The 24,582-nt window shown below is 43.5% G+C and overlaps 1 protein-coding gene across 1 annotated transcript; it reads left to right on the top strand.

Moving 5' to 3' along the window:
- Nucleotides 1-1,515: 1,515 nt before the first annotated feature.
- Nucleotides 1,516-12,905, top strand: FADD (Fas associated via death domain). The gene is made up of 2 exons (XM_073659550.1): nt 1,516-2,044; nt 12,304-12,905. The coding sequence occupies exons 1-2, from the start codon at nt 1,762-1,764 to the stop codon at nt 12,585-12,587; spliced, it is 567 nt and encodes a 188-aa protein (XP_073515651.1). The 5' UTR covers nt 1,516-1,761; the 3' UTR covers nt 12,588-12,905.
- Nucleotides 12,906-24,582: the final 11,677 nt, after the last annotated feature.

The raw sequence follows: 24,582 nt of genomic DNA, 5'->3' as shown, positions 1-24,582 counted from the left end.
ATCACTCTGTGTGTAATGGCTCTATATAATAGATCCCTCTGCGTGTAATGACTCTATATAATAGATCCCTCTGTGTGTAATGACTCTATATAATAGATCCCTCTGTGTGTAATAACTCTATATAATAGATCGCTCTGTCTGTAATGACTCTATATAATAGATCCCTCTGTGTGTAATGACTCTATATAATAGATCCCTCTGTGTGTAATGACTCTATATAATAGATCACTCTGTGTGTAATGACTCTATATAATAGATCCCTCTGTGTGTAATGACTCTATATAATAGATCCCTCTGTGTGTAATGACTCTATATAATATATGAGTTTCACTTTTTGTATTGAAGAACTGAAATAAATTAACTTTTTGATGATATTCTAATTTAGTGAGATGCACCTGTATGTCCGGCACATTAAAAATCTTCAACCAGCTCCGCTAACTCCACTTACAAGATCGTAGCAAAGATTCCCAATACTACAGCACTAAACTAAGACCCCCAAATACCACAGCAAAGACCACCGAGACTGACTCTACCTGGCGCCATTCAGCAGACAATGAGGGTCAACCCTGATGATCAACTTCATGTACTGCACATAAGGTATAATAACAGCTACAAAGTAACTGGCATAATAAAGCGCGTGCAAAAGTGTTATAAGTTGTTACATTAATGTGATTTTTTTTTTAAAATGTAAAAAGAATATGGAAGGGAACCCGCCAGCAGTTTAGATACGGAAGTACTACGGCTATATAGGTTAACCTATAAAATTGACAACTTTTTGGGTCAGATCTGATGTACCTGTCATGAGAAATCTAGCCTAACAGTTATATGCAAATCAGGCTGGAGGTGCTCTGGAGGCGGGACAATGCACTTGGACTAGTTTTCCTCATTTACTTCTATGGGCGTTCTGAATTTTGCTGTGCACGTGTGCAAGATGGCATCCAATTTTTGAGATAGATGCAGGTCCCAGAGGTAAGACCCCCCTCATCGGTCAGTCTGTGCATATACCATAAATATAAGAGGTGGGATAGATACCCCTTTAGGTGACCTTACACATTAGATTAACAAAGGTCAAACGTGCCGAGCAGACAGGTACCTACTATTATGAGGAGCCGGAGAATGAGAATCCTGGGAAACAGGATATTGTCTTTATTTATTTTGTATTTTTGTTTTATTATTTTCTAATATAAAACTGTTTCTTTTCATTTGTTTTGTTTTCATATTTATTCAAATAAAAAATCAATACAAGGAAGGAGAAATCTGAGACGATGACGGTCAACTATCATTTGTTACTTCCGGAGCCTAAACGTTTTCAAAAAGTTACAAAGTAAAAAAAAAGTTTGCACAAAAAAGTAAATGAGTAACTGTAAACAAAAAATGGTGAACTTGATGCAACAACTGTATCAGTGTGAATCCTGCAAGTTCCTGGTTAGGGCTTTTGTAGTGTGTATATACTGTGTATGTCTCTGGTGTATGCTGTCAGGAGGCGAGGAGGCGTTCTGCTGTGGGGCTGGGAGGAGAAGAGCAGCAGGACATGCTCAGATCTCACTTCTCTCTAACTTCCTGCTCTGAGAAGTCGACACAACTTTACCAGGAAACCCCAAAGTTTGCGCCTCTCCGATTTATACTCGTGGTGACGATTCGTTACTTTGAATCTCTTTAGGGTTTTCCATTAATTTGTTGTGGTCACAACGTTTCTATACTGGAACATTTAGGAAGAAACCAGCATTTCTGGAAAGCGAAAGCGAAAATTCCGCAGCCAAAATGGACAATTTCCCCAAACTGCTGTTAGAAATATCTGAGAAACTCGACGAGAGGGAATTGGAGAGTATGAAGTTTCTCTGCAGTAAGAAAATAGTGAAAAAGAAAATGGAGATGATCAAAAGCCCCTTAGATCTGTTCAGACAACTGCAGGAGCTGACGGACATCTCCGAGGACGATCTCACTTTTCTTATTTCGTTGCTGACGACCATTAATAGATTTGATCTGGTCAAAAAAGTCGAACTATTCCTCGGACAGCACCCCGAGGAGGAGCCGAAGGAAAGAGGTAAATGTCAGTCTCCTAATAGGGGAAATGTGGATGTATCACCTGTAGGGAAGGCGACCAGGGGTGGGCGCACCTCATCTGCAGGGATTGTCCCATGTTAGACCTTTTAAGGCTCAGGGGGTTTTTGTAAAGGGAAAACCCTAATATGAGAAATGCTGCAAAGAATGGTTTCCACTACAGAGAATTCAGCCCTGTCATGTAATACCATGTATGCCCTGCAGTGGGCGCTATACTGAAAATGTGTGGTCAGAGCAAGTCTTACATTGGATGATGCCCAGTACTGTACCACACAATGCCAAAGTATATACCGCCATACAGTGACCACATAACAGCTCCGCATATAATGTTATCTAATAATACCGCAATATGTCTCAGTAACAAGCACTGCCATGTAATTATTATTACGTGCTGGTCACAAGGCTCGTGTGCCGTCCTGTCACCTGTAGTGCCCCTTATGCTTATATACAAACTGCTAACACCAGCAGATTACTGGTGAGAATAAGATATGCAATCGGGGAGCAGCCTGAAAGGGAAACGTAAGGAATGCGCCTTACAGCAAAATAATCATCCGTCTACATACCTACGTATATATCGATCTATTATCTATCCAGTGTCAGATGGAAGAACATTGGGCCCACCAGAGGATTTGATTCTGAGGGCCCACCTTTCTCCCCTGCTCAAGAGCCCCATAGCAGCTGCAAGGTTGGCACTATGAACTCTCCTGAAGGAGAAGCCAGGGCCCACCGGAGGATTCTCCGGTTCTCTGGTGGGCCAGTCCAACCCTATATCTATCTATATAGACAAATAAGCAGCACTCTTATTAAATGTGAAAAAAATAAAGGACTTTTTATTAGTCCATGTGGCGAGGTTTCGATTCCATAACAGAACCTTTAGCAACTTTTTCTTGAGGAAGGTTCTATTATGGAACATGGACTAATAAAAAGTCCTTTATTTTTTTCACATTTAATAGGAGTGCTGCTTATTTTTCTCTCTCTCTCACTATATATATATATATATATATATATATATATATATATATATATATATATATATATTACACTGGACTAAAAGGGTTTGTGTCCAAAAAGTTTAGCACCTGCATTATATTATTTTGGCCTTGCTTTGCTATGTTTTTCTAGCTATCTGTAATTTATTTCTCTATCTATCAGTCCATCTATCTATCTTCTATTATACTATGAGATACAGTTATATGAAAAAGTTTTGTCACCCCTAAGCTTAATGTTTTCTTAAAATTGGTGTTTTTGCAACAGCTATTTCAGTTTGATATATGTAATAACTGTTGGACACAGTAATGTTTCTGCCTTGAAATGAGGTTTATTGTACTAACAGAAAATGTGCAATCTGCATTCAAACAAAATTTGACAGGTGCATAAGTATGGGCACCTCACCAGAAAAGTGACATTAATATTTAGTAGATCCTCCTTTTGCAAAAATAACAGCCTCTAGACGCTTCCTGTAGCTTTTAATGAGTTGATGGATGATAGATAGATAATAGATAGATAATAGATAGATGATAGATAGATGATAGATAATAGTTAGATAATAGATAGATAATAGATAGATGATAGATAATAGATAAAGATAGATAATAGATAGATAATAGATAGATGATAGATAATAGATAGATAATAGATAGATAATAGATAGATAATAGATAGATAATAGATAGATAGATGATAGATAGATGATAGATAGATAATAGATAGATAATAGATAGATAATAGTTAGATGATAGATAGATGATAGATAGATGATAGATAGATAATAGATAGATGATAGATAATAGATAAAGATAGATAATAGATAGATGATAGATAGATGATAGATAATAGATAAAGATAGATAATAGATAGATAATAGATAGATGATAGATAGATAGATGATAGATAAATAGTTAGATGATAGATGATAGATAGATAATAGATAGATGGATGATAGATAGATAATAGATAGATGATAGATAATAGATAAAGATAGATAATAGATAGATGATAGATAATAGATAGATAATAGTTAGATGATAGATAGATGATAGATAGATAATAGATAGATGGATGATAGATAGATAATAGATAGATGATAGATAATAGATAAAGATAGATAATAGATGATAGATAGATGATAGATAATAGATAAAGATAGATAATAGATAGATAATAGATAGATGATAGATAGATGATAGATAGATAGATAATAGTTAGATGATAGATGATAGATAGATAATAGATAGATGGATGATAGATAGATAATAGATAGATGATAGATAATAGATAGATAGATGATAGATAGATGATAGATAGATAATAGATAGATAATAGTTAGATGATAGATAGATGATAGATAGATGATAGATAGATGGATGATAGATAGATAATAGATAGATGATAGATAATAGATAAAGATAGATAATAGATAGATGATAGATAGATGATAGATAATAGATAAAGATAGATAATAGATAGATGATAGATAGATAGATGATAGATAGATAGATAATAGATAGATAATAGTTAGATGATAGATGATAGATAGATAATAGATAGATGGATGATAGATAGATAATAGATAGATGATAGATAATAGATAAAGATAGATAATAGATAGATAATAGATAGATGATAGATAGATGATAGATAATAGATAAAGATAGATAATAGATAGATGATAGATAGATGACAGATAGATGATAGATAGATGATAGATAGATAAAAGTTAGATGATAGATAGATAATAGATAGATAATAGATAGATAATAGATAAAGATAGATAATAGATAGATGATAGATAGATAGATGATAGATAGATAATAGATAGATAATAGTTAGATGATAGATAGATGATAGATAATAGATAAAGATAGATAATAGATAGATAATAGATAAATAATAGATAATAGATAGATAATAGATAGATAGATGATAGATGATAATGGATAGATAATCGATAGATAGATGATGGATAGATCTATCTATCTATTATTTATCTATGAATCTATACTGCATATATAAGTACAATGTAACGGGTCTGGGAGACGGAACCTCTGAGCAACTATACAAGGGGGCGGTCCTTGTAAGGAAGCGGGTGACTCCCAGGGAAGACGGGCAGGTAGTCACGGCAAGTGACAGGAACAGTCTCTGGGTAGAAGGGCAGGTAGTCACGGCAAGTGACAGGGACAGTCTCTGAGTAGAAGGACGGGTACTCACGGCAAGTGACAGGGACAGTCTCTGGGTAGAAGGACAGCAGGCAGGTGGCTGGTGAGCGCTCCCAGGTGAGCGGGCGAGAGTCTTTGGACAGGCAGGTGGTCACGGCAAGTGACGGCAGAGCCTCCAGGTAGGCTAGCAGGCAGGTAGCAGATGAGCGCTCCCAGGTGAGCGGGCAGGCTGGTCCATAGACAGACTGACAGGTGTCGGAAGGCAGACCGTCGGACCGCAGGCTTGCAAGCAGGTAAGCGGATGACAGGCAGGTATCAAGCAGGAATCTGGCAGGTAACTGGTAACGGGACCTGAGGGCTGAAGCAGAGTGAAGGCTTTGCAACAACATTGCTCGGGCACCTCCATTTTGGAGGAGGTGCCTTAAATATGGGAGGTCCTCCGGCCATTGGCCGGGGACTCCTTAGGACGGCGCGCGCGGTCCCTTTAAGAGAGGGGGAGCGCGCGCGCGCGCGCCCTAAGCACACTGCCGGGGAAGGAGCGCGTGCCGGAAGCAGCGGGGAGAGAAGCGCTGGAGGACGCCACGCCAGGAGCGGGGAGGTGAGAGGGACGGCGTCTCTGCCTAGTACGGGGCAGAGATGCCGATGCTACAGTACCCCCCCCTTTAGGCCCCCTCTTTTTTTGGCCAGAAAGAAATTTTTCAAGGAGAAGCGGGGCGTTGATGTTCTCCCTGGGTTCCCAAGTTCTCTCCTCAGGACCAAGCCCCTTCCAATCTACCAGAAAAAAGGTCTTTCCGCTTACCCTCTTGGAGGCCAGAATACTCTCTACCTCAAAGACGTCATCAGCGGAAACCGGAGCAGGAGGGGCACCTGGATTATTGGAAAAAGAGTTAAAGACAACGGGTTTGAGGAGAGATACGTGGAAGGAGTTGGGAATCCGTAGGGTGGCCGGGAGTTTTAATTTGTAGGCCACAGGGTTAATTTGCCTGAGGACTTCGAAGGGACCGATGAATCGAGGGCCCAACTTGAAGGAGGGTACTTTGAGCCGCACATGTTTGGACGAGAGCCAAACCTTGTCTCCCGGACGGAATTGAGGCGGATCCAGACGTCTCTTATCAGCATATCTCTTCATCCGCTCAGAGGACAGAAGAAGAGCGGACCTGGTACTCTCCCAAATAGTAGAAAATTCGCTGACAAGAGACTCCGCAGCAGGGTTGTCCACAGAAACGGAGACAGGAAGCGGAATCCGGAGGTGCTGGCCATAGACAATAAAGAACAGGGACTTGGAAGAGGATTCGCTCTCGTGGTTATTATAAGAGAACTCGGCCCAAGGAAGGAGGTCCACCCAATCAGAATGGTGGGCATTAACAAAGTGCCGGAGATAGGTGGTAAGGATCTGATTGATCCGCTCCACTTGACCAATGGACTGAGGGTGGTAAGCGGAGGAGAAGTCCAGGGTGACGTCCAGCAGTTTACATGTGGCTCTCCAGAAGCGCGAGGTGAACTGAACTCCTCGATCCGACACGATGTGGAGGGGTAGGCCATGAAGACGGAAGATATGGCGGATAAAGTCCTTAGCCAGCTCAGGTGCAGACGGAAGACCAGGCAGGGGAATGAAGCGGGCCATTTTAGAGAAGCGGTCCGCGACCACCCAAATGACAGTACACCCGGCAGAGACAGGAAGATCGGTAATGAAGTCCATAGCGATGTGTTGCCACGGGGCAACAGGTATGGGAAGCGGCAGGAGATGACCAGCTGGTAAGTGTCTGGGAATTTTGTTGCGGCCACAAGATGAACAGGCAGAGACGAAGTCTACCACATCCTTACGCAGGGTAGACCACCAGTAATGCCGGGAAATGAGTAGGAAGGTCTTCTTTTGGCCGGCATGGCCAGCTAGTTTAGAAGAATGACCCCAGCGAAGAACCCTCTCACGGTCTGGAGGCGCCACGAACGTCTTGCCGGGTGGAAGACGAGTCAAATCCAAGGGGGCCACATTCATCACCTTGGAGGGGTCGATAATGTGCATAGGCTCCTCCTCTTGGTCGGAGGACAGGAAGGATCGGGACAAGGCATCAGCTTTGACATTTTTGTCCGCCGGGCGGAAATGAAGGATGAAATCGAAGCGGGCAAAGAACAAAGACCACCGGGCTTGACGTGGATTAAGTCTCTGGGCATTTTGGAGATATGCCAGGTTCTTGTGATCCGTATAGATGATCACCGGGTATAGAGCCCCTTCAAGCAGGTAACGCCACTCCTCCAGCGCCAATTTAATGGCAAGCAGTTCTCGGTCTCCTATGGAGTAATTGCGCTCAGAGGAGGAGAAGATTTTAGAGAAAAAGCCGCAGGTTACCATTCTCCCGGAGGAAGACTTCTGGGTGAGCACCGCTCCGGCTCCAGAGGAGGAGGCATCAACCTCCAGATAGAACTGTTTGTTGCAGTCCGGACGGTGCAGCACAGGGGCAGAAGAGAAGGCTTGTTTCAGGGAAAGGAAGGCCTCCTCAGCTTCGGATGACCATACCTTGGGATTTGCTCCCTTACGGGTGAGCGCAGATATGGGCACAGTCTGTGACGAGAAGTGAGGAATGAAGAGACGATAGTAATTAGCGAAGCCCAGGAATCGCTGTATCGCCTTCAAGCCCTCCGGACGGGGCCACTTTAGGACAGCAGAGAGCTTCTCGGGATCCATTCGCAAGCCTGTCTGGGAGATAACATAGCCCAGGAAAGGAAGAGAGGTCTGCTCAAAAAGGCACTTCTCGTATTTAGCATAGAGGTGGTTCTGCCTGAGCCTAAGCTGGACCTGACGAACATCCCTCCGGTGTGTGGGAAGATCCGGAGAGAAGACCAAGATGTCGTCCAGGTATACCACCACGCAGGAGTAAAGAAGGTCACGGAAGATGTCGTTGACCAGTTCTTGGAAGACGGCGGGAGCATTGCAGAGACCGAAGGGCATCACACGGTACTCATAGTGTCCGTCCCGGGTATTAAATGCTGTTTTCCACTCGTCTCCCTGACGGATACGGACCAGGTTATACGCTCCACGTAGATCCAGCTTGGAGAAGATCCTGGCGCCTTTAAGACGATCAAATAACTCAGAGATGAGCGGAAGGGGGTATTTATTTTTAACCGTGATCTGATTGAGTCCTCTATAGTCAATACAGGGGCGTAGCGAGCCGTCTTTCTTTTTGACAAAGAAGAATCCGGCTCCAGCCGGGGAAGTAGATTTCCGGATAAATCCCCTAGCCAGATTCTCTTCAATGTACTCAGACATGGCCCGGGTCTCGGCTGCAGACAACGGGTAGATACGCCCACGGGGAGGAGTGGTGCCAGGTACCAGGTCGATCGGGCAGTCATATGGCCTATGGGGTGGCAACGTCTCTGCTTCCTTCTTACCGAAGACGTCCGCATAGGGCCAGTAAGGAGCCGGGAGACCTGGTAAATTAGCTGGAGTAGGCGGAGGGCGAGCTGGGCGGACCGGAACCAGGCAGGTCCTATGGCAGTCTGGACCCCATCGGAGTACTTCACCGGATCGCCAGTTCAATACGGGTTCGTGTGTCTGGACACAAGGTAGACCTAGCAACAGGGAGTGAGAAAGTCCGGACAACACATGGAATGAGATTTCCTCAGAGTGCAGCATTCCCACCTGCAGGGTTATGGGTTCAGTGACGAGCAGGATGGTCTCCGAGAGAAGTCTTCCATCCACGGAGGCGACTGATAATGGTTCAGCCAGGGACTTGGTGGGAATACGGTATCTCTCTACCAGAGACTGGGAGATGAGGTTTCCAGCAGCTCCAGAATCCAGGTGGGCGAGTTCAAAGTGACGGTTTTCTCCCCAAGCAATAGAGACCGGTAAAGTCAGAGACGGAGAGGGCTTACTTTTGTCTAGGACGACCTCTCCGAGCGGTCCTAGACACTGGCGTTTCCCGGCTTCTCCGGGCAGGAACGGATGAAGTGCTCCATACTGCCACAATAGAAACAGCTTCCCTCGGCTCGACGAGATTCTTGGCGAGATCTGACCATCTTGGTCTGGTCGATCTGCATAGGTTCAGGCGAGAAAAAAAAAAAAAAACAGGCAATGTGAACTGAGGTCTAAGATGGTAGACATGCAAGAAATAGGAGCATGTTCACACTAGCAAAAAAGAAACAAAACCTACAAAAGACAAAAGACAAAAATATATCTCATACCCTACCATCATTATATATAAATGTAAAGCAAAGTTGCACAATAAATATAGGGTACTTAGTGAACTATTTTTGATCAAAAAAAGTATACAAGCCGTCCCACCAGCGGCAAGGTGACCCTAAATTGGGACGGTACCTATACTGCCTATATTAAAAACCTTACTGTATATCAAAGTTGAAGTAATGCATATAAAAGGGTAGACAAATAGGACCGGGTCCCAACTCCAGACCACCCAGGCCCGTGGTAAGCTACATATATACCAGTCAGCTCAACAAAGGGGATGCCACACCCTTAAATTGCACAGAATGCATAGGTTCAGGCGAGGGCGCCCGCGGAGTGACTGATTGAGAGGCAGGTCTCAGGGAAGTAGGAGCAGAGCAAGAAAAGTCTTTCTCCCAGGTAGTCTCTTTGGCACGTTCTTGGAACCGGATGCCAATCCGGGTAGCTAGTGACACCAGGTCATCCAGAGTGGTAGGAATGTCCCGACCAGCTAACTCGTCCTTAATCCGACCGGAAAGACCCTCCCAGAAGACGGACACCAGAGCCTCATTTTCCCAGGCAAGCTCAGAAGCGAGGGTGCGGAACCGTATGGCATATTGGCCCACGGTGAGACTCCCTTGGCGGAGACGTAGCAGAGAGGAGGCAGAAGAGGTTTTCCGTCCAGGTTCATCGAAGACTTTCCGGAAAGCAGCGAGGAAAGACGGCAGGTCGGACACCAGGGGATCTTCTCTCTCCCACAGGGGATTTAGCCATGCCAGTGCCTCCCCAGTAAGATGGGACATGATGAAGGCCACCTTGGCCCGGTCGGAGATGAACTAGTATGCCAATAGCTCAAAGTGCAGGGTGCACTGGTTTATGAAACCCCGAGCTAAAGTAGGTTCGCCGGCAAAGCGTGGAGGTGCCAGAAGCCGAGGTCCATAGTCGGGTACCATTAAGGGACTGGATTGCGGTACCGCAGGAATGGGCACGGCTGGACCAGAAGTAGACATAGACAAGTCACACAATGCGCCTAGACGAGAGTTAACGGACCGTAGATAGGACACTACCACCTCCTGCTGAGTTTTCTGACGTAAGACTTCCTGGTGCAGATCGGAGATCTGGGGGCCACCGGGTTCCATGGCCCGAGCAAACTGTAACGGGTCTGGGAGGCGGAACCTCTAAGCAACTATACAAGGGGGCGGTCCTTGTAAGGAAGCGGGTGACTCCCAGGGAAGACAGGCAGGTAGTCACGGCAAGTGACAGGAACAGTCTCTGGGTAGAAGGGCAGGTAGTCACGGCAAGTGACAGGGACAGTCTCTGGGTAGAAGGGCAGGTAGTCACGGCAAGTGACAGGGACAGTCTCTGAGTAGAAGGACGGGTACTCACGGCAAGTGACAGGGACAGTCTCTGGGTAGAAGGACAGCAGGCAGGTGGCTGGTGAGCGCTCCCAGGTGAGCGGGCGAGAGTCTTTGGACAGGCAGGTGGTCACGGCAAGTGACGGCAGAGCCTCCAGGTAGGCTAGCAGGCAGGTAGCAGGTGAGCGCTCCCAGGTGAGTGGGCAAGAGTCTCTGGATAGGCAGGTGGTCACGGCAAGTGACGGCAGAGCCTCCAGGTAGGCTAGCAGACAGGTAGCAGGTGAGCGCTCCCAGCTGAGCGGGCAAGAGTCTCTGGACAGGCAGGTGGTCACGGCAAGTGACGGCGGAGCCTCCAGGTAGGCTAGCAGGCAGGTAGCAGATGAGCGCTCCCAGGTGAGCGGGCAGGCTGGTCCATAGACAGACTGACAGGTGTCGGAAGGCAGACCGTCGGACCGCAGGCTTGCAAGCAGGTAAACGGATATCAGGCAGGTATCAAGCAGGAATCTGGCAGGTGACTGGCAGGAAACAGGCAGGAATCTGGCAGGTGACTGGCAGGTAACTGGTAAAGGGACCTGAGGGCTGAAGCAGAGTGCTCGGGCACCTCCATTTTGGAGGAGGTGCCTTAAATATGGGAGGTCCACCGGCAATTAGCCGGGGACTCCTTAGGACGGCGCGCGCGGTCCCTTTAAGAGAGGGGGAGCGCGCGCGCGCCCTAAGCACACTGCCGGGGAAGGAGCGCGTGCCGGAAGCAGCGGGGAGAGAAGCGCTGGAGGACGCCACGCCAGGAGCGGGGAGGTGAGAGGGACGGCGTCTCTGCCTAGAACGGGGCAGAGACGCCGATGCTACATACAAAAAAGCAGGCAGCACATTATAAGAATATTAAGAAAGTGAACAAACTTTTAATTTGCAATGTGTGCAAAAAAAAACAAAGTTTCAGCTCCTAAGAGTCTTTGTCAAGCTTTTTTCTCTATCTATTATCTATTTATCTATTATCTATCATCTATCTATCATCTATCTATTATCTATCTATTATCTATCTATTATCTATCTATTATCTATCTATTATCTATCTAATATCTATCTAATATCTATCTAATATCTATCTTTCATATCTATCATCTATCTATTATCTATCATCTATCTATTATCTATCATCTATCTATCATCTATTATCTATCTATTATCTATCTATCATCTATCTATCTATCCATCTAGTATCTATCTATCTATCTATTATCTATCTATCTATCTATCTATCTATCATCTATCTATTATCTATCATCTATCTATTATCTATCATCTATCTATTATCTATCATCTATCTATCATCTATTATCTATCTATTATCTATCTATCATCTATCTATCTATCCATCTAGTATCTATCTATCTATCTATCCATCTAGTATCTATCTATCTATCTATCTATCCATCTATCTATCTATCTATCTATTTATCCATCTATTATCTATCTATCTATCCATCTATTATCTATCTATCTATTTATCCATCCATTATCTATCTTTCTATCTAGTATGTTCATACATTGATAGTTTGGCTTTTCCTTTGTTGCACAGATCAGATGGACGAGGCCTTTGACATCATATGTGATAACGTGGCGAAGGAGTGGAGGCGGCTGATCCGGACACTTGGGCTTCCAGAGATGATAATAGAACAAGCTATGTGTGCGAACCCATACAATATGAGGGAGCAACTGATGCAATGCCTGATAGAGTGGAGAAAAATGAAGAAAGATAGTGCCACTGTATCAGCCCTGGTACAAGCCTTAGAGAAATGCAAACTGAGGCTGGTATCAGAGAGACTAACAGAAGCCATTAACCTCAGTCATGGGACATCATAAAAATAGCGACAACTCCCAAATCCTGACAACTTTGATTATATATTGACAAGAAACAGGTTACAAGATTATTCTGTTTTTCCACCACCCGCAGCTGTCACTAGGGGGAGCTCACTGCTTACAGATCTGCACAGTTCTAACTATCTGTGTAAATCCATGGACTCGGCTCCCTCTAGTGGCGGCTATGAGCCATTAGGAATAAATCATTTCTCAAGTTAGAACTCTCCCATATATTATGGCCTTAATCTTCACAGAACGTTGGATCTAAACATGGAATGTGGGGGAGGGGGAGCAATTACTTTAATAAAGCTGTAATACATTTAGGAGAGTGGTCATTGGGGCCCATACTGGGTTTTTCTTTGAGAACATATGATTTCTGAGCATGCACCTATCATAAAGTAAATCATAAAAATAGTGAAAAATTATTTTGCTAACATATTTTACATGTCTAAAATGAGAACCAGCACCTAGATCTCTACAAATACGTCATATGCAGAATAATAAAAGAGATCCCAGACCAATCCAAAAATAACAGCGGTGCATACATTACACTGCAGGCTCAACAACTGATCAGTACAGGATCAGTAATGTATGTACACAGTGACTGCACCAGCAGAATAGTGAGTGCAGCTCTGGAGTATAATACAGGAGGTAACTCAGGATCAGTAATGTAATGTATGTACACAGTGACTGCACCAGCAGAATAGTGAGTGCAGCTCTGGAGTATAATACAGGAGGTAACTCAGGATCAGTAATGTAATGTATGTACACAGTGACTGCACCAGCAGAATAGTGAGTGCAGCACTGGAGGATAATACAGGAGGTAACTCAGGATCAGTAATGTAATGTATGTACACAGTGACTGCACCAGCAGAATAGTGAGTGCAGCTCTGGAGAATAATACAGGATGTAACTCAGGATCAGTAATGTAATGTATGTACACAGTGACTGCACCAGCAGAATAGTGAGTGCAGCTCTGGAGTATAATACAGGATGTAACTCAGGATCAGTAATGTAATGTATGTACACAGTGACTGCACCAGGAGAATAGTGAGTGCAGCTCTGGAGTACAATACAGGATGTAACTCAGGATCAGTAATGTAATGTATGTACACAGTGACTGCACCAGCAGAATAGTGAGTGCAGCTCTGGAGTACAATACAGGATGTAACTCAGGATCAGTAATGTAATGTATGTACACAGTGACTGCACCAGCAGAATAGTGAGTGCAGCTCTGGAGTATAATACAGGATATAACTCAGGAACAGTAATATAATGTATGTACACAGTGACTGCACCAGCAGAATAGTGAGTGCAGCTCTGGAGTATAATACAGGATGTAACTCAGGATCAGTAATGTAATGTATGTACACAGTGACTGCACCAGCAGAATAGTGAGTGCAGCTCTGGAGTATAATACAGGATGTAACTCAGGATCAGTAATGTAATGTATGTACACAGTGACTGCACCAGCAGAATAGTGAGTGCAGCTCTGGAGTATAATACAGGATGTAACTCAGGATCAGTAATGTAATGTATGTACACAGTGACTGCACCAGAGGAATAGAGAGTGCAGCTCTGGAGTATAATACAGGAGGTAACTCAGGATCAGTAATGTAATGTATGTACACAGTGACTGCACCAGCAGAATAGTGAGTGCAGCTCTGGAGTATAATACAGGATGTAACTCAGGATCAGTACAGGATCAGTAATGTAATGTATGTACACAGTGACTGCACCAGCAGAATAGTGAGTGCAGCTCTGGAGTATAATACAGGATGTAACTCAGGATCAGTACAGGATCAGTAATGTAATGTATGTACACAGTGACTGCACCAGCAGAATAGTGAGTGCAGCACTGGAGTATAATACAGGATGTAACTCAGGATCAGTAATGTAATGTATGTACACAGTGACTGCACCAGCAGAATAGTGAGTGCAGCTCTGGAGTATAATACAGGATGTAACTCAGGATCAGTAATGTAATGTATGTACACAGTGACTGCACCAGCAGAATAGTGAGTGCAGCTCTGGAGTATAATACAGGATGTAATTCATGATCAGTAATGTAATGTATGTACACAGTGACTGCACCAGCAGAATAGTGAGTGCAGCTCTGGAGTATAATACAGGATGTAACTCAGGATCAGTACAGGATCAGTAATGTAATGTATGTACACAGTGACTGCACCAGCAGAATAGTGAGTGCAGCTCTGGAGTATAATACAGGATGTAACTCAGGATCAGTAATGTAATGTATGTACACAGTGACTGCACCAGCAGAATAGTGAGTGCAGCTCTGGAGTATAATACAGGATGTAACTCAGGATCAGTAATGTAATGTATGTACACAGTGACTGCACCAGCAGAATAGTGAGTGCAGCTCTGGAGTATAATACAGGATGTAACTCAGGATCAGTAATGTAATGTATGTACACAGTGACTGCACCAGAGGAATAGAGAGTGCAGCTCTGGAGTATAATACAGGAGGTAACTCAGGATCAGTAATGTATGTACACAGTGACTGCACCAGCAGAATAGTGAGTGCAGCTCTGGAGTATAATACAGGATGTAACTCAGGATCAGTACAGGATCAGTAATGTAATGTATGTACACAGTGACTGCACCAGCAGAATAGTGAGTGCAGCTCTGGAGTATAATACAGGATGTAACTCAGGATCAGTAATGTAATGTATGTACACAGTGACTGCACCAGCAGAATAGTGAGTGCTGCTCTGGAGTATAATACAGGATGTAACTCAGAATCAGTAATGTAATGTATGTACACAGTGACTGCACCAGCAGAATAGTGAGTGCAGCTCTGGAGTATAATACAGGATGTAATTCAGGATCAGTAATGTAATGTATGTACACAGTGACTGCACCAGCATAATAGTGAGTGCAGCTCTGGAGTATAATACAGGATGTAACTCAGGATCAGTAATGTAATGTATGTACACAGTGACTGCACCAGCAGAATAGTGAGTGCAGCTCTGGAGTATAATACAGGATGTAACTCAGGATCAGTAATGTATGTACACAGTGACTGCACCAGCAGAATAGTGAGTGCAGCTCAGGAGTATAATACAGTAGGTAACTCAGGATCAGTAATGTAATGTATGTACACAGTGACTGCACCCGCAGAATAGTGAGTGCAGCTCTGGAGTATAATACAGGAGATAACTCAGGATCAGTAGTGTAATGTAAGTACTCAGTGACTGCACCCGCAGAATAGTGAGTGCAGCTCTGGAGTATAATACAGGAGGTAACTCAGGATCAGTAATGTAATGTATGTACACAGTGACTGCACCAGCAGAATAGTGAGTGCAGCTCTGGGATATAATACAGGAGGTAACTCAGGATCAGTAATGTAATGTATGTACACAGTGACTGCACCAGCAGAATAGTGAGTGCAGCTCTGGGGTATAATACAGGATGAGTACAGGATCAGTAATGTAATGTATGTACACAGTGACTGCACCACCAGAATAGTGAGTGCAGCTCTGGAGTATAATACAGGATGTAACTGAGGATCAGTACAGGATCAGTAATGTAATGTATGTACACAGTGACTGCACCAGCAGAATAGTGAGTGCAGCTCTGGAGTATAATACAGGATGTAACTCAGGATGAGTAATGCAATGTATGTACACAGTGACTGCACCCGCAGAATAGTGAGTGCAGCTCTGGAGTATAATACAGGATGTAACTCGGGATCAGTAATGTAATGTATGTACACAGTGACTGCACCAGCAGAATAGTGAGTGCAGCTCTGGAGTATAATACAGGATGTAACTCAGGATCAGTAATGTAATGTATGTACACAGTGACTGCACCAGCAGAATAGTGAGTGCAGCTCTGGAGTATAATGCAGGATGTAACTCAGGATCAGTACAGGATCAGTAATGTAATGTATGTACACAGTGACTGCACCAGCAGAATAGTGAGTGCAGCTCAGGAGTATAATACAGGAGGTAACTCAGGATCAGTAATGTAATGTATGTACACAGTGACTGCACCAGCAGAATAGTGAGTGCAGCTCTGGGGTATAATACAGGATGAGTACAGGATCAGTAATGTAATGTATGTACACAGTGACTGCACCAGCAGAATAGTGAGTGCAGCTCTGGAGTATAATACAGGATGTAACTCAGGATCAGTAATGTAATATAAGTACACAGTGACTGCACCACCAGAATAGTGAGTGGAGCTCTGAAGTATAATACAGGATGTAACTGAGGATCAGTACAGGATCAGTAATGTAATGTATGTACACAGTGACTGCACCAGCAGAATAGTGAGTGCAGCTCTGGAGTATAATACAGGATGTAACTCAGGATGAGTAATGTAATGTATGTACACAGTGACTGCACCCGCAGAATAGTGAGTGCAGCTCTGGAGTATAATACAGGATGTAACTCGGGATCAGTAATGTAATGTATGTACACAGTGACTGCACCAGCAGAATAGTGAGTGCAGCTCTGGAGTATAATACAGGATGTAACTCAGGATCAGTAATGTAATGTATATACACAGTGACTGCACCAGCAGAATAGTGAGGGCAGCTCTGGAGTATAATGCAGGATGTAACTCAGGATCAGTACAGGATCAGTAATGTAATGTGTGTACACAGTGACTGCACCAGCAGAATAGTGAGTGCAGCTCAGGAGTATAATACAGGAGGTAACTCAGGATCAGTAATGTAATGTATGTACACAGTGACTGCACCCGCAGAATAGTGAGTGCAGCTCTGGAGTATAATACAGGATGTAACTCAGGATCAGTAATGTAATGTATGTACACAGTGACTGCACCAGCAGAATAGTGAGTGCAGCTCTGGAGTTTAATACACAATGTAGCTCAGGATCAGTAATGTAATGTATGTACACAGTGACTGCACCAGCAGAATAGTGAGTGCAGCTCTGGAGTATAATACAGGATGTAATTCAGGATCAGTAATGTAATGTATGTACACAGTGACTGCACCAGCATAATAGTGAGTGCAGCTCTGGAGTATAATACAGGATGTAACTCAGGATCAGTAATGTAATGTATGTACACAGTGACTGCACCAGCAGAATAGTGAGTGCAGCTCTGGAGTATAATACAGGATGTAACTCAGGATCAGTAATGTATGTACACAGTGACTGCACCAGCAGAATAGTGAGTGCAGCTCAGGAGTATAATACAGTAGGTAACTCAGGATCAGTAATGTAATGTATGTACACAGTGACTGCACCCGCAGAATAGTGAGTGCAGCTCTGGAGTATAATACAGGAGATAACTCAGGATCAGTAGTGTAATGTAAGTACTCAGTGACTGCACCCGCAGAATAGTGAGTGCAGCTCTGGAGTATAATACAGGAGGTAACTCAGGATCAGTAATGTAATGTATGTACACAGTGACTGCACCAGCAGAATAGTGAGTGCAGCTCTGGGATATAATACAGGAGGTAACTCAGGATCAGTAATGTAATGTATGTACACAGTGACTGCACCAGCAGAATAGTGAGTGCAGCTCTGGGGTATAATACAGGATGAGTACAGGATCAGTAATGTAATGTATGTACACAGTGACTGCACCACCAGAATAGTGAGTGCAGCTCTGGAGTATAATACAGGATGTAACTGAGGATCAGTACAGGATCAGTAATGTAATGTATGTACACAGTGACTGCACCAGCAGAATAGTGAGTGCAGCTCTGGAGTATAATACAGGATGTAACTCAGGATGAGTAATGCAATGTATGTACACAGTGACTGCACCCGCAGAATAGTGAGTGCAGCTCTGGAGTATAATACAGGATGTAACTCGGGATCAGTAATGTAATGTATGTACACAGTGACTGCACCAGCAGAATAGTGAGTGCAGCTCTGGAGTATAATACAGGATGTAACTCAGGATCAGTAATGTAATGTATGTACACAGTGACTGCACCAGCAGAATAGTGAGTGCAGCTCTGGAGTATAATGCAGGATGTAACTCAGGATCAGTACAGGATCAGTAATGTAATGTATGTACACAGTGACTGCACCAGCAGAATAGTGAGTGCAGCTCAGGAGTATAATACAGGAGGTAACTCAGGATCAGTAATGTAATGTATGTACACAGTGACTGCACCAGCAGAATAGTGAGTGCAGCTCTGGGGTATAATACAGGATGAGTACAGGATCAGTAATGTAATGTATGTACACAGTGACTGCACCAGCAGAATAGTGAGTGCAGCTCTGGAGTATAATACAGGATGTAACTCAGGATCAGTAATGTAATATAAGTACACAGTGACTGCACCACCAGAATAGTGAGTGGAGCTCTGAAGTATAATACAGGATGTAACTGAGGATCAGTACAGGATCAGTAATGTAATGTATGTACACAGTGACTGCACCAGCAGAATAGTGAGTGCAGCTCTGGAGTATAATACAGGATGTAACTCAGGATGAGTAATGTAATGTATGTACACAGTGACTGCACCCGCAGAATAGTGAGTGCAGCTCTGGAGTATAATACAGGATGTAACTCGGGATCAGTAATGTAATGTATGTACACAGTGACTGCACCAGCAGAATAGTGAGTGCAGCTCTGGAGTATAATACAGGATGTAACTCAGGATCAGTAATGTAATGTATATACACAGTGACTGCACCAGCAGAATAGTGAGGGCAGCTCTGGAGTATAATGCAGGATGTAACTCAGGATCAGTACAGGATCAGTAATGTAATGTGTGTACACAGTGACTGCACCAGCAGAATAGTGAGTGCAGCTCAGGAGTATAATACAGGAGGTAACTCAGGATCAGTAATGTAATGTATGTACACAGTGACTGCACCCGCAGAATAGTGAGTGCAGCTCTGGAGTATAATACAGGATGTAACTCAGGATCAGTAATGTAATGTATGTACACAGTGACTGCACCAGCAGAATAGTGAGTGCAGCTCTGGAGTTTAATACACAATGTAGCTCAGGATCAGTAATGTAATGTATGTACACAGTGACTGCACCAGCAGAATAGTGAGTGGAGCTCTGAAGTATAATACAGGATGTAACTCAGGATCAGTAATGTAATGTATGTACACAGTGACTGCACCAGCAGAATAGTGAGTGCAGCTCTGGAGTATAATACAGGATGTAACTCAGGATCAGTAATGTAATATATATACACAGTGACTGCACCAGCAGAATAGTGAGTGCAGCTCTGGAGTATAATACAGGATGTAACTCAGGATCAGTAATGTAATGTATATACACAGTGACTGCACCACCAGAATAGTGAGTGGAGCTCTGAAGTATAATACAGGATGTAACTGAGGATCAGTACAGGATCAGTAATGTAATGTATGTACACAGTGACTGCACCAGCAGAATAGTGAGTGCAGCTCTGGAGTATAATACAGGATGTAACTCAGGATGAGTAATGTAATGTATGTACACCGTGACTGCACCCGCAGAATAGTGAGTGCAGCTCTGGAGTATAATACAGGATGTAACTCGGGATCAGTAATGTAATGTATGTACACAGTGACTGCACCAGCAGAATAGTGAGTGCAGCTCTGGAGTATAATACAGGATGTAACTCAGGATCAGTAATGTAATGTATATACACAGTGACTGCACCAGCAGAATAGTGAGTGCAGCTCTGGAGTATAATGCAGGATGTAACTCAGGATCAGTAATGTAATGTATGTACACAGTGACTGCACCAGCAGAATAGTGAGTGCAGCTCAGGAGTATAATACAGGAGGTAACTCAGGATCAGTAATGTAATGTATGTACACAGTGACTGCACCCGCAGAATAGTGAGTGCAGCTCTGGAGTATAATACAGGATGTAACTCAGGATCAGTAATGTAATGTATGTACACAGTGACTCCACCAGCAGAATAGTGAGTGCAGCTCTGGAGTATAATACAGGATGTAACTCAGGATCAGTAATGTAATGTATATACACAGTGACTGCACCAGCAGAATAGTGAGTGCAGCTCTGGAGTATAATACAGGATGTAACTCAGGATCAGTATTGTAATGTATGTGCACAGTGACTGCACCAGCAGAATAGTGAGTGCAGCTCTGGAGTTTAATACACAATGTAGCTCAGGATCAGTAATGTAATGTATGTACACAGTGACTGCACCAGCAGAATAGTGAGTGCAGCTCTGGAGTATAATACAGGAGGTAACTCAGGATCAGTAATGTAATGTATGTACACAGTGACTGCACCAGCAGAATAGTGAGTGCAGCTCTAGAGTATAATACAGGATGTAACTCAGGATCAGTACAGGATCAGTAATGTAATGTATGTACACAGTGACTGCACCAGCAGAATAGTGAGTGCAGCTCTGGAGGATAATACAGGATGTAACTCAGGATGAGTAATGTAATGTATGTACACAGTGACTGCACCCGCAGAATAGTGAGTGAAGCTCTGGAATATAACACAGGATGTAACTCAGGATCAGTAATGTAATGTATGTACACAGTGACTGCACCAGCAGAATAGTGAGTGCAGCTCTGGAGTATAATACAGGATGAGTACAGGATCAGTAATGTAATGTATGTACACAGTGACTGCACCAGCAGAATAGTGAGTGCAGCTCTGAAGTATAATACAGGATGTAACTGAGGATCAGTACAGGATCAGTAATGTAATGTATGTACACAGTGACTGCACCAGCAGAATAGTGAGTGCAGCTCTGGAGTATAATACAGGATGTAACTCAGGATGAGTAATGTAATGTATGTACACAGTGACTGCACCCGCAGAATAGTGAGTGCAGCTCTGGAGTATAATACAGGATGTAACTCGGGATCAGTAATGTAATGTATGTACACAGTGACTGCACCAGCATAATAGTGAGTGCAGCTCTGGAGTATAATACAGGATGTAACTCAGGATCAGTAATGTAATATATATACACAGTGACTGCACCAGCAGAATAGTGAGTGCAGCTCTGGAGTATAATGCAGGATGTAACTCAGGATCAGTACAGGATCAGTAATGTAATGTGTGTACACAGTGACTGCACCAGCAGAATAGTGAGTGCAGCACAGGAGTATAATACAGGTGGTAACTCAGGATCAGTAATGTAATGTATGTACACAGTGACTGCACCAGCAGAATAGTGAGTGCAGCTCTGGAGTATAATACAGGATGTAACTCAGGATCAGTAATGTAATGTATGTACACAGTGACTGCACCAGCAGAATAGTGAGTGCAGCTCTGGAGTATAATGCAGGATGTAACTCAGGATCAGTACAGGATCAGTAATGTAATGTGTGTACACAGCGACTGCACCAGCAGAATAGTGAGTGCAGCTCTGGAGTATAATACAGGATGTAACTCAGGATCAGTAATGTAATGTATGTACAGAGTGACTCCACCCGCAGAATAGTGAGTGCAGCTCTGGAGTATAATACAGGATGTAATTCAGGATCAGTAATGTAATGTATGTACACAGTGACTGCACCAGCAGAATAGTGAGTGCAGCTCTGGAGTATAATGCAGGATGTAACTCAGGATCAGTACAGGATCAGTAATGTAATGTATGTACACAGTGACTGCACCAGCAGAATAGTGAGTGCAGCTCAGGAGTATAATACAGGAGGTAACTCAGGATCAGTAATGTAATGTATGTACACAGTGACTGCACCAGCAGAATAGTGAGTGCAGCTCTGGGGTATAATACAGGATGAGTACAGGATCAGTAATGTAATGTATGTACACAGTGACTGCACCAGCAGAATAGTGAGTGCAGCTCTGGAGTATAATACAGGATGTAACTCAGGATCAGTAATGTAATATAAGTACACAGTGACTGCACCACCAGAATAGTGAGTGGAGCTCTGAAGTATAATACAGGATGTAACTGAGGATCAGTACAGGATCAGTAATGTAATGTATGTACACAGTGACTGCACCAGCAGAATAGTGAGTGCAGCTCTGGAGTATAATACAGGATGTAACTCAGGATGAGTAATGTAATGTATGTACACAGTGACTGCACCCGCAGAATAGTGAGTGCAGCTCTGGAGTATAATACAGGATGTAACTCGGGATCAGTAATGTAATGTATGTACACAGTGACTGCACCAGCAGAATAGTGAGTGCAGCTCTGGAGTATAATACAGGATGTAACTCAGGATCAGTAATGTAATGTATATACACAGTGACTGCACCAGCAGAATAGTGAGGGCAGCTCTGGAGTATAATGCAGGATGTAACTCAGGATCAGTACAGGATCAGTAATGTAATGTGTGTACACAGTGACTGCACCAGCAGAATAGTGAGTGCAGCTCAGGAGTATAATACAGGAGGTAACTCAGGATCAGTAATGTAATGTATGTACACAGTGACTGCACCCGCAGAATAGTGAGTGCAGCTCTGGAGTATAATACAGGATGTAACTCAGGATCAGTAATGTAATGTATGTACACAGTGACTGCACCAGCAGAATAGTGAGTGCAGCTCTGGAGTTTAATACACAATGTAGCTCAGGATCAGTAATGTAATGTATGTACACAGTGACTGCACCAGCAGAATAGTGAGTGGAGCTCTGAAGTATAATACAGGATGTAACTCAGGATCAGTAATGTAATGTATGTACACAGTGACTGCACCAGCAGAATAGTGAGTGCAGCTCTGGAGTATAATACAGGATGTAACTCAGGATCAGTAATGTAATATATATACACAGTGACTGCACCAGCAGAATAGTGAGTGCAGCTCTGGAGTATAATACAGGATGTAACTCAGGATCAGTAATGTAATGTATATACACAGTGACTGCACCACCAGAATAGTGAGTGGAGCTCTGAAGTATAATACAGGATGTAACTGAGGATCAGTACAGGATCAGTAATGTAATGTATGTACACAGTGACTGCACCAGCAGAATAGTGAGTGCAGCTCTGGAGTATAATACAGGATGTAACTCAGGATGAGTAATGTAATGTATGTACACCGTGACTGCACCCGCAGAATAGTGAGTGCAGCTCTGGAGTATAATACAGGATGTATCTCGGGATCAGTAATGTAATGTATGTACACAGTGACTGCACCAGCAGAATAGTGAGTGCAGCTCTGGAGTATAATACAGGATGTAACTCAGGATCAGTAATGTAATGTATATACACAGTGACTGCACCAGCAGAATAGTGAGTGCAGCTCTGGAGTATAATGCAGGATGTAACTCAGGATCAGTAATGTAATGTATGTACACAGTGACTGCACCAGCAGAATAGTGAGTGCAGCTCAGGAGTATAATACAGGAGGTAACTCAGGATCAGTAATGTAATGTATGTACACAGTGACTGCACCCGCAGAATAGTGAGTGCAGCTCTGGAGTATAATACAGGATGTAACTCAGGATCAGTAATGTAATGTATGTACACAGTGACTCCACCAGCAGAATAGTGAGTGCAGCTCTGGAGTATAATACAGGATGTAACTCAGGATCAGTAATGTAATGTATATACACAGTGACTGCACCAGCAGAATAGTGAGTGCAGCTCTGGAGTATAATACAGGATGTAACTCAGGATCAGTAATGTAATGTATGTGCACAGTGACTGCACCAGCAGAATAGTGAGTGCAGCTCTGGAGTTTAATACACAATGTAGCTCAGGATCAGTAATGTAATGTATGTACACAGTGACTGCACCAGCAGAATAGTGAGTGCAGCTCTGGAGTATAATACAGGAGGTAATTCAGGATCAGTAATGTAATGTATGTACACAGTGACTGCACCAGCAGAATAGTGAGTGCAGCTCTAGAGTATAATACAGGATGTAACTCAGGATCAGTACAGGATCAGTAATGTAATGTATGTACACAGTGACTGCACCAGCAGAATAGTGAGTGCAGCTCTGGAGGATAATACAGGATGTAACTCAGGATGAGTAATGTAATGTATGTACACAGTGACTGCACCCGCAGAATAGTGAGTGAAGCTCTGGAATATAACACAGGATGTAACTCAGGATCAGTAATGTAATGTATGTAC

Source organism: Phyllobates terribilis, unplaced genomic scaffold (assembly GCF_046119375.1).
Source record: "Phyllobates terribilis strain yellow unplaced genomic scaffold, ASM4611937v1 Scaffold_13__5_contigs__length_258822181, whole genome shotgun sequence".
Classification (NCBI taxonomy): Eukaryota; Metazoa; Chordata; class Amphibia; order Anura; family Dendrobatidae; genus Phyllobates; species Phyllobates terribilis.
This window is presented reverse-complemented; position numbering and strand designations above follow the sequence as displayed.